We start from the raw sequence: 14,437 nt of genomic DNA on the forward strand, positions 1-14,437 counted from the left end.
ATTTGGATGGAAACTTCGTTACTGATGCGGAGGGCTAGGGGAAGGGTCAGGGAGACTTACGTGGGCAGGGATTTAAGCAGGTTCTCCCGCAGCTCCAGTGTTACCAAGTTCGCCAAACTGTGGGACAAATCGAACACACAAATTATAAAGTGCAGGTTCCACCAAGACAATTTTCAACAAGTTTCAGTCTTGCTGGGGAGTCTGACCAGATGCAAAAGTGAAAAATATCAGCCTGTGGGTTTCATGTCTACCCAAATAAATTTTATTAGAAATCTGACTGTTTTGGATTTGTGAAGGACTCATACATCAGGAAATATGAAAGGAATGTTTCTCTTGGTAAGTCTGGTGCCTTGGCGTGCACCAGTTGTGACAGAGAGGGGTAATTCTGTGGTGTTTGTTGGCCTCTCAGCAGTTGGAATGGGAATTAACGAGCGATGCTGGAGGAAACTTGTGCAATAAGCACTGACAGCAAATGAGCTGTGTGCCAGTGTGCGTGAGCGTACGTACGTGCAATGTGTGCGCGTCCGTGGATTGTGTGCCGTGCGTTGGGGTGTGTGATGTGTGTAATGCGATCAGCGCATCTGCCACTCTTGGGGAACTGTAGTGAGACCGGAGCCTTGGGGTGGGAGTCCACTGGTTCCCATGCATGTTTCAAGAGTCTGCTTTCCACTACGCACAGCGAGGAAGGGGGGGAGGGGGGTGCTGTGGCTGCACGGAGATCGCCGCTGTGAACGGCAATACCATAAAAACCTCCAGCTCATAAACTCGAACACTAGCTACAGGGACTTCACGCAGTATGCCGTTTAATCCTACTTAATGGCCTTTAAGAAAGGCATTAATGGATTTAGCTTACAATGGCATGCAAAAAATGTAATTTGATGCACGTGCAACAAATTCAAAGCAAAATTATAAACCGTTTAGGATTTAAAGAGTGTTGTCAGCACTTGAAATGTGGCCCAAGTTAGTGTTTACAGAGTACGCTATGTACAGAAGAGTTGCGTGAGTGCAGCTGCGGTGAAAGTCAAAGCAAACAAAGGAACACCCTTGTCTTCTAAACTAGGTAATGGGCTTGGGAGCCTCAGCCTGTGGAAGTGAGGAGTCTCAAATTGCCCTGAATGACTGAGTCTTGACGCAGTCCTCGCACTTGCACTGACCCCTCGGCTTAGCGTACGTCTGCGTGAATCCAAAACAACGGACAAATAATAATAATCAATCAAACAATAATAATCTCCGAACGCTTTATGGAGATAGTTTACAGGGTCTACAACAGAGGGCCTACAGCATGACTATGCCAAATGCAGCTCGCTATAGATATACTCTTAGCCTGTTGATCACTGCTAGAAAAAAGGGCATTTTGATGGAACACAGCTTAGATAGGTAGATAGGAAAGGATTAATGGTGCGGATGCAGATCTAAAATTACAGGAGTCATAGATTGAAGATGTCAGATTCTGTACTTGTTTTATGTTGGTGTGTGGTCGAGTTCGGATTCATAGCTTTGTGTGAGGGAGGTGGGGAATGTGCTTACTTTCCAATGTCGTTAGGCAGGGTCTGCAGTGACACACCATTGAGAGCCAAGTGGGCCAGCCCTCGAAGCTGAGTGAACCCATCAGGTAGCCTGGGATGAAGAAGGATGAATGTGAGCAGAAATATCAAATAATACTCCACAACAGGATCCACAACTAGTGACAAATTTCGATATATGCTACATCCATTTGCAACTTACGAATAAACGTATAAAAAGAACCTTGGTTGACTATGAAAAAATAAAACACCAACTAAAGCATGCGACCCGATGTAACCTAAAAGCACTGAAATCAGCATTAAACACAGACTGCTTGCTGGCGCCAGCCAAACGCTATTCATGAGCTCAATCCCTAACTCCCATCGATCAGCTCAAATGAGAAACGTATTTCTTTCTTTTAAGAGATGCATATTAACTGATAACATCAAGTAAAAAAAAAATTACATAACTTTTTGGCAAACAGCCTGTTGTCCTTAAACGCCGCTAGATAGCAACGCAATGCACCTTCTCTCCCACTCAGTACATGGAAGTTGAGTTTGGCAAAGATGTAACCTTGAGGAACCTTACATGTGATGAATTTGCCCCTTATCACCCCAGGTCTAGTCAGGATATAAATTAATTCATCCTTAAAGAGCCTCATTCGAAAACATTTATTTAGCGAAGCCTTAAGTTCTTAATAGGCCTGTGCCCTGAGGCAGTTCTCTGAAAGAGCTCTTTGGCAATTTCTATTGTGCAGTGCGCATGCAGCACTTTGTACATTAGAGTCTCTGTAACCACAACCGCCTCCCAAACCAGCTTTCCTGCCCTGCAATCTATTATTCGATTTAATAGTTGAGTGGTTCTGACTCTCAGTTCAGGACATGATAATGGGGGTAGTTTGGGAGCTCATTACTGAGTAAAGCCAGGGGCGTTGTTCATTTGGCAGGAGCAGTGCGGTTTCTTTAGTGCGGCGGTACAGAAACATGCATATTTACATAGCCACAAGGCCTGGAATACTCCGTTTCCTCTTTCCCAGGTATGCCATGACGACTCCATGGGGAATTTACATTAATATTTTTAGCAACAAAAATGTTAATCTCCAAAATACCCGTTTTCTTTGTCAAATGACTCTCTCAATGCAACAGTCATAAATCACGAACAGATTGAACCCTTGTGGCGGTTTTAATCGTGTACGCTAGGGGGAATTGTGTAGTTGATGAATGGGTGGGCTAATAATGTTTGGTTTCGGCTAAACTGCATTTTTGCACCTGTTGAAGGTGACTGGATTCACGTGATCACCTGAATTGAGGGTGCTGTGCCTCTGAGTAAAGAGCGTTCCCTGTTGCTGAGTGTAATTGAGAACCGTGTTATTTAAAGAGTCCTACAGTGGACTCTTGCGCAGGAAACCAAAACAGCATATAAAAAGTCACCCGCTCGTCACCCACAGGATCTTGTAAAAATGAGTGGTTACTAAACCCACATTATTGTGCTAAACAAACAATCTGAACAGACTAAAACCAGAAAGAAACCTACATAAGGAATATATTTAAAGGGCACATATGTGGTATTTTTCATGCTATGCCCTTTAAATGTCCTTATCTAGGTCAAAAACAAGGACAATAGAGCATATTTGCAAACCAGATTTTTTTCCCCTCCCTCTGACGTGTCCATCTCGTGCATAATCAAATCAAGTCAAAAGGTAGTCATCTTGCTGTGACTCACTTCTGTTGGAAAAGGGCTTCATTGTGAAGCCATGGAAAACATGCCAGCGGCAGGCTTCGGAGACCCCTGTTGTTTCTGTCGAGACCTGGTACTCCCTGGCAACTACAAACCAAGCTCGAGGACCTCCAGCAATCAACTGACCTGCAGAGTGGGTTTCCACTGAAGTCGGCAATTTCCAGCGCTTTGCAAAACTTAATGCTCTCAGGGATCTCAGGAATGTCTGTAGGAGAGACGGTCAGAGAAAGCGCTTGGTCAGCAGGTTTAGCGCAGAGGCAGAGAAAAGAAAGGGAGATTGTCATTTTCAACAGAGCACACATTTTCAGACTCCTTCATAATAACTACCAGATGGCCGGGCAAAGAAGAGAAAAGGAATCACTCCTAGGACCTGCGTGGAATCTGCTGCATTCATTAAACTCTCCCGCAAAACTGCTGACCCGAAAAAGGTGCGCCCCATGCAAGTGACTGCAGGGTCAATCCCTCTGGACCCTCCAAACCCATAATATCAGTCTCTCAGGTAAATTTGTCTCAGAGTTATTATTTAGTACCATGCACACAGAGCACTTTTCATTCCGATTGACTTACAATGCTAGCAATTAGTACCGTACCGGAAACATGACAGATTCTCATTCTTTAACTGAATCCACAACAGGTCCAGAGCCACCACCAACTGTCATTACTGGACTACACAAAATGGAGCACATAAGCTGAACAACTGAAGCAAAAGTCTCAGGGAGTGGACCGGAGACACTGGCGTATCAGCAAACCTGCAGTACAGACTAATTCATAAGCTAAGGACACAAAAGGACAATTTGTTTATCAATGATGCTGAGCTGGAGAATCAAAAATGCTGAAGTTATATGAAGCTAATATCTGGCAGAGTCTCTGATTACATCCAAGTTTGAACCATTTCAGGTTCTAAAAATGGCAACTGTGTCATGATATTGTATAGGCTTATTCATGGACTTGACCTCCAAATGTTTTTGAGGTTGCTCTCGCATTATATGGGCAGGGCTAAAGTTGGTGATTAATAGGGGCGGGGATAAGATAAGTGGGGGGGGAGGGGGCGACACATCTAGATGTTCCAGTCTTCTGGCTTTTTCAGCCCCCACCGTTATTTAACCCCACCTCTTGATCAGTAAAGCAGCACAGCTGTTTTTTTCAAGGGAGGGGGGTTGCATCTACATTTGCATCTATTTTTCTGGCCAGTGAATGTATTCATGCACGTGTATGCATTACTTAACCATTTTGGGAGATGTCCAGTTCAACCAGCTGCATGAAGTTGGCCACTTCAGGAGGCAGTCTCTGGATCTCATTGTCACTCAGGCCCAGCTTGCGCAAATTCAGCAGACGGAAGAAGGGCTGTAAGGACAAAAGGAGGACATCGTCATGTGAGAAACAGCCGCCTGTTGAAACTATTGCAAAAACGCCACTGACATGCTTTTCTTTCAATTGCTCCATGCCCAGGCAGAGCTGGCAACAACTAAAAAATACACCAGACATGAGAGCTAAGAGAGACTGCCAAGTTAGGCCCTCTTTCTCAAGAGCTCAGTTGTTCAAAGGCTGCATTCAGTACATTCCTCTCCATGTGCCTTAACCTCAGTCCATAAGCGGATGCATGCAATGTGTTCACACTATATGACTGCTAAACGTTTAATCAGACAAAAACAAAATGAAAACATGTGTTTGGACATTAGCATTACTACAACACGAATGGAAGCACTCAAAATAACCCCAGCCTAAACATTCGCAAGGAATCTGTGGATCAGATCACACACAAAGACCTCAGAGGATGTGGCGCCATAAGGAAAATTGAATTTAAACTGAAATTTTTAAAGTATTTGAAGAAGAGCCAATCCTTATGGGTTTATGGGCTGTTAATATTCTGAAGTTCATTTCAAAATCACGAAAATGATCTGTTGGATACTTCCAAAGTGGTTTAAAGTCCTGGACCAACTGACAAATTTTAAAACAAATTTACAGGTTTATGAAATGTGCTCCAATGAGTCACTGTTCTACAGCCACAGCCGATCCTGTGGTTTGAAGGTCCAGCTGGCAGAGGCTTCTCCTTATAGCAGGTGAGGAGTATCTGATATCACGGACGGGACACCCGATCCCAGCTTCCCCGTGGCTCACGCTCTCCCAGATGGGAGGCGGACAAGGGGAAAGGCGCTCGGTCATTACAGTTTGCATGGTGCAGGGAGAATCCTTTCAGGTTTTGAGGAGTTAGACTTTTAAAACAGATTCCAGAGGTTTGCAAAAGTTGTGGGAAACTGCCAAAGAACACATACTGAAATCAATGCAAGAGCACAACCATGCCTGGAGCACTGGGGTTTAAACACTGAGTACAGCCTGGATGGGTACTCCTTACACAAACAGGGAGAGGCCCATTTTCTCATCATTGCGAAGACAGAAGCACATGATGAGCTGCAGCAATGAAGAACGTAAGCGCTTTGCTCAGTTCTTATCGGTAACATGAACTGAAGTGCATACTACCACTACAGAACCCTACATCTCAGTCTCAGCTTTCTGCAGTACCGTTTTAAGCCCCCTTGAGCCACAATCCACAGACACTGAAAGTACCAGAGAAGGGGACGAGGTCTTGAAAACCAACACCTGCGTATCTGTCCCTCCTCCCGACGCTCCAGTTAGGATTAACAAAGGATCTTGCGTCAGGGCTTTCCATGTTTTTTCCTATTTGCACGTCCCTCCTCTTCCACTCCTCCCACCGATCTTCATCAGGGCCAAGCCGGCCACAGCCGCAATGCAACCAGCCCACCAAATGGACCATTATGGGTGCTTACAAAGGCTCCTATTCAGTTGTTGGGGGTGGCGGAGGTGGTGGTGGTGGTGGGGGGTAAGATTTATGAGCTCCCTTTTCTCTATCATTCCACAGGAAGAGGGTCCCCTGCCCCAGAGCTGTTCTGATCCCCAGCCAAACTTCCTCCCCAGCCCAGTGCCCTGAGAATGACTGTCAAACAACCAATGCAAGGGCATAAAAACCAACGGCGATGGGATTTACTGTCCGCTCATCCACAACTAGATGTGGGCAGACTAAAATTCCCCTGTCTCTCTGCCTTCCTCTCAGTCACTCCTGATTCTCTTTGCTCACTTCCACTGGGGTGCGAATCTTCCTCATTCCACATAGTCTAAATGGGACTCCGCAATTCCCTCAATGGGAGCTCCAAAAATACAAGTGTAACAACACCATTTATGTTATTCCGGGGTTCATGTTATCGCCACTGTTTGGTTTGATGCCCAGGAAAGCCATCCTGAGACAAAGAATCAAGTGAGATGCATATGTGGTCAGAAGAGGCCTTTGAATTCCTATCAACTTTGATGTGTGGCATCACCAGTGAAAAATATGGTAATGCCAGTGAGCTTTGAAACAAAAGGACTCCATAATCCAGCCATGACACAGTCATCCTTCTCACCTTATTTCTCTAACCTGTCACACGTTTACAGACACCCTCAGACTAAAGCGAATTAACAATGTTCCTCTATCTTTCACTCTCCCTTTCTCACAAACTTTCATGACAAGACCATCTAGTAGACTGGGAGTTGCCTTTTGCAACAATATAAAACTCTTCACTCCATAACAAGCAATGGAAGATTTAAGCCTGAGGTCAAGCTGTTAGTTGACAAGAAAATCACATCAGCAGGGCTTAGCTTGGGCGGACCCCTGCAAGAAAGACCAAGCAGTGACTCCCTCAAGCATGCTCCTTTTCTTATTATTATACATTTTCTGTTCTATGTTTTGTGCTAGAAATTGTATTCCTTTTATTCAAATAAGCTGGTTCAACTAATTAAAAGCAAACTCAAATCAAAGGTATTGATAGCTTATGCTTATTCTGAAATAATTTGTATTGATAATGTTAATTAATCTAAGGGTGCCACATGATCAAAACCCTTTGATCCACCTCAGAGGTAGATCCAACACTACTACAAGACAGACAGACAAGCACACACACACAGATTTCTGAGACTTGGCACACAGGGACTCTGTTGCAAAAGTAAAGAGTAAAAGTCAGTGATTGTGAGATTGGGTCTCTAGAATAATATTTACTTGGGAGTCCAGCAGAAACATAATGGCAGGGCCAGATGCACTTTCCTCCAGAGAGCAGAGCTGGCGCTCATCCCCTGGAGAGTCACCTTCCACTGGGCATCTAAAGGATGCCGACATCTCACGCATGCCTGCATTTATGGTTCACTGGGAGAGGAAGGACCAGGGGGTAGACATGACCCAAAGTCTGACAGCAGTAAATCGACTGCACAATTCCATTTTTTTTTTCATGACAGATTGGTCCACTCTGTATGAATTAGCATTCCTGCCAGGGGGAAACTGACATCAACAAAACTGGGAAACAGCAACTTTAAAGCTTACATTCTCTCCATACGAATGTGTAAACTCTGGAGTATGTTGCCAGCTTGAACCCCCATTGATGCAATGGAGATTTCTGAGCCATGATTTACCGCCATTTGAATAAGGAAGTCAATGTAAAGTACTCATTCCACAGGAAATGGATGATATCAAAACAGACGAACCCTTTGTAACACACTGTAACTCTTAGTGCCGTACCCGAAGAACAAGTCATGACCAGGAACAGCCTATTTCAGGAAAGGGTAAAGAAGCACAGAAGAATGGCTTGAAGGTAGAGAGGCACAGGGAGGGACTGTGTGTTTGGGAAAGAACTCTTCAGCACCCTGCCACCAGTGGACTAGGCCCGGGATGAAGCTAGGGATTTTGAAAGTTGCTCAGAAACAAGAGGGAAAAAAAAACATGTAGGCCTAACAGGATAATACATCCGTATCCCGCTTCAGGAATCACTTCACAATGTCCAGATACCAGGATACCAGATCACACATGGACAAGGTCTGTATAAGAGCATTACTCCATGATTTCAACATGGCTGAGTGACAGAGAAAAGAAGGCTACGCCACGCCCATGACTTACTACTACTGCACAAACGTGTTCCTTGGTCTCCTGCAGTGTGCAGTGAAATATGTTAGCTAACAGAGGACATGTATCAAACCCACACTGTTTCTAATGTGCACTGCGCTAAATGTCCAATGTAGTGTGTAAAGCATGTCATTGTATAAAAAGAGTTACATGTGTAATGTACGTGTTCTGCGCTGGGAATCTTATCTCCATTGCAAAATCACAAAAATATGGCTGCGCTCTGTTCTGTTAAGCTCGAGGTCCTCATAAGGGGCCTTCAGTTTACATGCTGTGTACAGAGAGGAACGGTATTTCTGCAGACAGGCAGTGGGAGCTGTGTAGAGGGGGATCTGTCATTTAGGAGGCCTGGTTTTCATTTTTTTCTTTGTATTGGTGCAGCCGTTAAACAAGACATGGACTGTGGCCCTCCAGGAATGGAACGGCATCACTACGGACTGTACAGCACACAACACAAAAATATGCACCCCACCCCAGCCACCCGCTCAAGCCCACAGAAAAGGACTCATTGAGAGGCAGCACACTAACCCCCCATTGTAGTGGGACTTAAAGGAATTAATTAAATTTCTGGCAGTGTCAGCAGTAGCCTGTGTGCACGTGTGGGTGTGGGCACGTGTGTGTGTGTGTGTGTGCGTGTGTGCATGTGTGTGTGTGTGTAAATGGCTGTAAAACCAAAGAACGGGTATGAAAGTGGAGCATATTATGAAGGTATTCATGAAAATGGCACGTGCCCCAGGGGCAGTAAACACACCCCACTTATTTGTGCCAAGTGCTGGGTTTTACAACAGACAGTTTTCAAGTTCTTCAGCAGAACTCCCAAGCACTGAACACATCTCTCCTTCTTTGCGGTCGCACAATGCATCAAATAGCCTAGTATGCATAATTCCTCCGACTGAGTCCTTACATTTTCAATTAAGTGGTGAAATAAGAGCTTGTCAAATACAACTGCGGTTGTGTTTGTGTATTTATTTTACAAAAAATAGACAAGCCTACATGTCAGTTATTTCACACCCCTCAACATACAGTACAGTGAAAAAGTATTTTCCCCCTTCCAAATTTCCTTTATTTGTCACACTGAATGGTTTCAGATCTGTAGACAAAATGTGATATTAGAAAAAGGGAAACAGTGTAAACACAAAACACATTTTAAAAATTATTACTTCATTTACTTAATGAAAAGTTATCAAACACCAATATCACTCGTGAAAAAGTAACTGCCCCCTTAGTTACTCAATCAACCAATTGGACGATGCGGGTCCCAATTTTTTTTTCCGTCATTAAGCAAATAAAGCATTACTACATAATAAGATCACACCAAACGTGGAAGTGTGATGGCAGGGGGATGCTTTGCTGCCTGAGACCTGGACAACTTGTCATTACTAAAGGAAACACAAATTCGGCTCTGTACCAGAAAATTCTTAAGGAGTCTGGTCATCTGCCATCTGAAGCTCAAGCGTAATAATGTTATGCAGCAAGACACTGATCCAAAACACAAAAGCAAGTCCACATCTGAATTGCTGAAATGAAATAAAATTTAAGTTATGGAGCGGCCTAGTCAAAGTCCTGACTTGAACCCAATAGAGAAGCTGTGGCAGGAGCTGAAATGAGCAGTTCAAGCTTGAAAACCTACAAATTTGCCAAAATGAAAGCAGTTCTGCAAAGAAGTGGGTTGAAATACCTCCACAGCGATGTGAATGACCGATATTAAATTATAGGAAACAGTTGATAAAGCTGATAAAGGTGGTGCAACCATGTTAAGTTACTTTTTCACATGGGTGATATGGGTGTTTAATCAATCACTTTTTAAAATTAAATAAATGAAATAATTACTTTTAAAAAATATGTTTTGTGTTTACTCATGTTCCCTTTGTCTAATATTACATTTTACATTGAAACACCAGAAACCATTCAGTGTGACAAATAGCCTACTGCATGCAATAATGAAGGAAATCAGGAAGGGGGCGAATACTTTTTCATGACACTGCGTTGACCAGCCTTACAGGGGCTTGCTTAACAAGAGCTGCAGCCAACCAGAGCCATGCAGGGTAACACCCCCTCAAAAACCAAAGTTCACCTGTAACTGTGCAGCTGCTATTTTCGCATTGTGCAACAACGCTAGAGTCACACAGATCAAGTGACTTTGGGTTGGTTCGTGAACACTGAATGAATTAGCCTACTCCTCTTGTAGGGCAGAAACTTTTGGCTTGGATTATGCCTGTAACTGTAATGGAATGAGGAATATTTCTCAGTTAAAATGTATGATGTTGACTAAAAAGAAATTCTAGTCATATTGAGCAAATGAGACTTGCAATGCTAGAATCAACTTTCTGATCTTTGGCCTTCAAACTAACACCACCATATTTCTTCCGGGGGTTGAAAGGCAACAGAGAGGAAGGACTGAGTCTCATTAAGCCCTGGGGCTGATCCAGAGCTAGTTAAAGCAAACATACTGTACAAGCAATTTCACATGGGCACAAAACAAGGCTACTGTGAGGTTCAAAGCAGAGCTGCTCACCATGGTCATGGAAGGGGACAAAGACGAAAGTTAGCTGAAAGCAGAGAATTCCGGTAATTGGACAAGGCAATGAAACGGACGAGGAAGAGGAGGACAAAGAAGAGGTTCAAAGAAAAGAGGAAGGAGGGAAAGGAAGAGTGTTGGGGAGTGGCAGGCATGGGCAGAGCCAAGACGAGAGACAGAGGACTCAGTGTTCCAGTCAAGTGACCTTGTTTATCTGAAAGCCACACTCCAAACAAGTCGTCAAGTCATTACCAAGCCAGCCCACATTACCACTGCCTGCCTACTAACTGATGGTGACCTGCACTCATAAGAGAGCACACCCACTGATCTAGAGCGGTTTTGCAAAATATGCAACAGCACACAACTGCTATTCAGTTCAGCATCACATGATATCACTGATGTGTTTGTGAGGACGTGTATGACGTAGAGCAGCTGCAAGGCTAGTTACAGCCATTTGCGAAAAACACAACTGGGCATGCGATGCAGGGAAGGACACAATCTCATATCCATCTCTTTTTTTGAACCACAGGAGTACAGAGGAGCGCCCCTGTGATTAGAGGAAGGTTCACTCCTCCCTCTTCCGCCCCCAGTATAGCACTTAGCTTGCACAGTGAGGCATTAGGTGCATTTCAGCCAAGGGTTTTCGCAGTTAACACAAGTGCATTTGAACCGCCTCGATGGGCCCGGCTCACTGCTTACTGCTGCGCTCCCAGATCAATGGAGTAAAACATTTCTCACTGCTGGCCAATGAGATCAGGGGGCGGGCCACCTTTAATCCCTTCTCGCATGCCCCCTCCGTCCCCCTGCTCCCCTCATGTGGGCGGAACCGCCATTGTCCTGCCCCAGTCACCCATCTCCATCCCAGGACTATAGCTCTCTGCAGCAGTCCACTACTCCGTGTCCCGCTCTTTTCCACTTCAAACGCTCTCCTTACGCAAGATCGTTTCACATTGAGGAGGGGAGGGGACAAGGATGGGGGGGGGGGGTCTGTGGGGGAGCTAATGCTTTTGTGATGGGCTCTTTACAGGGCTAGAGAAAGACAGAAAAGCCCGGCAAATCGGCTCATCGGAAACAGAGCGTAAAAGGATGCAACAGGAATATGCTACCTGAGCAAAACTGTATTAAACCCATCAATGCACGTAGCGCCCATGACGGCTGTGGAGAACGATGAGAGGTCCTGCCTGCACGCGTTGAAAGCCGTCAAAGGAGATGACTGCACAGAGAGTACAGACTGAATGGTAGGCATGAGGACTGAAGAGTGTGACAGGGGAACTAGGAGGAACACCTGCAGCTCTGTTCTGTTCAGGTTCTGACCCTGCAGTCTGATCTCTATGCTGCACTGAGCCGCGGGAAGTGAAGGATCGTGTCTATTGATCGCTGCGTCTCGTTAGCGCAGCCTGAATTTAAAAGTGATGTGGGAACAGGATGAGGTGGATGAAAATGTTCTGCAATGCCCGCACTGCCTTCCCCCTGGAACCAGGAACACAAAACTACACCGAATACACCTACCACACCCCTGCACCCCCACTTCTGCAGGGTAACCGAAAGCAGTAGCGCTGAATAGAACCCCCTAGCAAAAACCTGCATGCGCTGTCTCTTCCTTTCTTTATCCCTTTCTTTTCTTTGGCAAATGAACAAAGCCTTTAAGCCCCCTGCCCCATACAGAGCTGTCACTCATACAGGGGATGCAGAGAGAGAGAGAGAGAGAGCGATCGAGAGAGAGAGCGCGAGAGAGAGGGAAGAATAGAGGAGGTGGTACAATAATGGGGGTGAAGGTCATGGAGATGAGACCCAAAGAAAGTGTGGAGAGATGAGGAGGGAACCACGAAGGGAGAGAATGGCAGTTACAAAAAGAAAGGGAAAGGAGGAGGTTGGGGGGGAAAGAACACCAACACAGAGTCAAAAAAGACAGCACGAAAAGTGAAATATGTTAAAAGTGACAGAAAACAAGGTGGAGGAAAGAATACACCACAGAAAAGGAGAGAAGATAAGAAAAAGATGAGTTGGAGCCCAGGGGGATGGAGAGATTGATGGAGGGCGGGAGCGCGCGAGACTGAGAAGCCAGGGAGGGATGGGGAGGGATGGTTATTCATGCATCTGGGGAGCAAGACAAAGGTTACCAACGAGGGCCTGTTGTCTGGCCATTACGTCATGCTGCTGGCCTCTGCCCCCAATTGTCCCGCTCTCTTAGCCAGCCGGGCTTCTCGTTGCGGTTTTATCCAGGGCTTTTCAGCCCGAGTGAGCGATGAGTGCACACGCTTTATCCCGAGGGCCCCAGTTCCGTCCACAGCAGCTTCACTCCTGCCCAGGGGTCAGCGCCGCGTCCGCGCCGAGCGACAGCGCCCGAGGTAGAACATTTGACGTCCGTGGTTATTTACTCAAAACGGAAAACCGTCAAAACTGTTCAAAAACAAGGGGAAACATATATTTCTCCCATAAATCTTTCCAAGTGTCAGTCAGGAGGGATGATGGTGCGGCCCCTATCTCTGCCCAAGCCAGGCACTGCACACCGTAAAGTCATAACATTACAAAGTATCGTAAACAAAATGTTTTTTGGAAAAGTTCTCCAATGTGCATAATCTTTGGACAGGTTACAATTCCATAAAGAGAGCCTGAGGCACTCCGTTGTAGTTGTACAAAAAGTTCTTTGTTCAAAAAGTGAGAACACCATCAACATATTAAAAACAAAAATGGAATCAGGACATTCTCATTCACCATGATTGAACAATGGTGTGTTATGGGTTCAATTTTATTTTTTGAATCTCTTGTCCTTTAAATGCCCATTCAGAGTGCCACATGCAAGAAACTCCTCTGTTACAGAGATGGTGCTGCCCAAGACATGGGTACACTGTATACCACAGTGATGGAACATGGTGATTTGATATGGGTGTATAGCACAGTGATGGAACATGGTGATTTGATATGGATGTATATAACAGTGATGGAACATGGTTGAGGCTGTGTAGCAGGCAGAAAGAAAGCAGCTATAGGGTGCACGTTAATTAGAGTAGATTGATTGAGAGTGACGGGCAAAGCCCCGAAAACCCCCCACCCCAACTGCCCATCTGTCAGAAAGCGAGGGATCATGGGAGACGGATTCTGCTGCCCGCAAGCTGAACAGTGTGCCCGTCTGCCCATCCTCAGCCATCACCCAAGGCTCCGACTGGGCATCGCCATGGAGACAGTTGCCTAATGGCTCAAAAGAAAAAGGCAGGGGATGACAAATATTTTAACATTATGTGTCTGCAACTGGGTCTAAATGCCAGATACCAGCTTAGCCTCATATCATTAAAAGACGAAAGTTTAAAAAATATTTAGTAAATTAATGTCAATATGTACATGATCAACTCTATTGTACTATTACCTTTCAACAGATGTGGGAAAACTCTGGCAATAATAAAGTTTTAATTACAGCAATCACTAACAACTAAAACGTACCCCGCAAAAAAAAAGTTGCTTATTACTGCAGCGCAAGTTGTAAACTTTATAATTGATCCAATTTTAAGGAGTTGAAAGGCAAGGTAAATGGAAAGAAAGAGTCTGGGGATTATAACAAACGGCTTATGGCTTAAAAACAATCAACTCGTTTACTTTATATTAATATTTTAACTCCTATTACATCCCTTTTCAAAGTCTAACACTGGATGGCACAATTACACTATTGTGGAAGATCGGAAACTGCCTTCACGGCAACACTTACTGGAAAGCTCAGATAAAACAACAATAAGAGGAAACGCTCT

The 14,437-nt window shown here is 44.9% G+C and overlaps 1 protein-coding gene across 15 annotated transcripts in view; it reads right to left on the minus strand.

The window, feature by feature from the left end:
* Positions 1 to 14,437, minus strand: part of scrib (scribble planar cell polarity protein) — a 97,270-nt gene that overhangs the window by 50,238 nt on the left and 32,595 nt on the right. For all 15 annotated transcript variants that reach the window (XM_035412919.1, XM_035412918.1, XM_035412916.1 and 12 more), the window contains exons 2-5: positions 4,467 to 4,584; positions 3,367 to 3,445; positions 1,528 to 1,617; positions 61 to 117 (exon numbers count right to left, since the gene is read on the minus strand). In XM_035412919.1, the coding sequence (XP_035268810.1) occupies positions 61 to 117; positions 1,528 to 1,617; positions 3,367 to 3,445; positions 4,467 to 4,584 (344 nt within the window). The remainder of the gene's footprint in view (positions 1 to 60; positions 118 to 1,527; positions 1,618 to 3,366; positions 3,446 to 4,466; positions 4,585 to 14,437) is intronic.

Source organism: Anguilla anguilla, chromosome 4, assembly GCF_013347855.1.
Source record: "Anguilla anguilla isolate fAngAng1 chromosome 4, fAngAng1.pri, whole genome shotgun sequence".
Taxonomy (NCBI): Eukaryota; Metazoa; Chordata; class Actinopteri; order Anguilliformes; family Anguillidae; genus Anguilla; species Anguilla anguilla.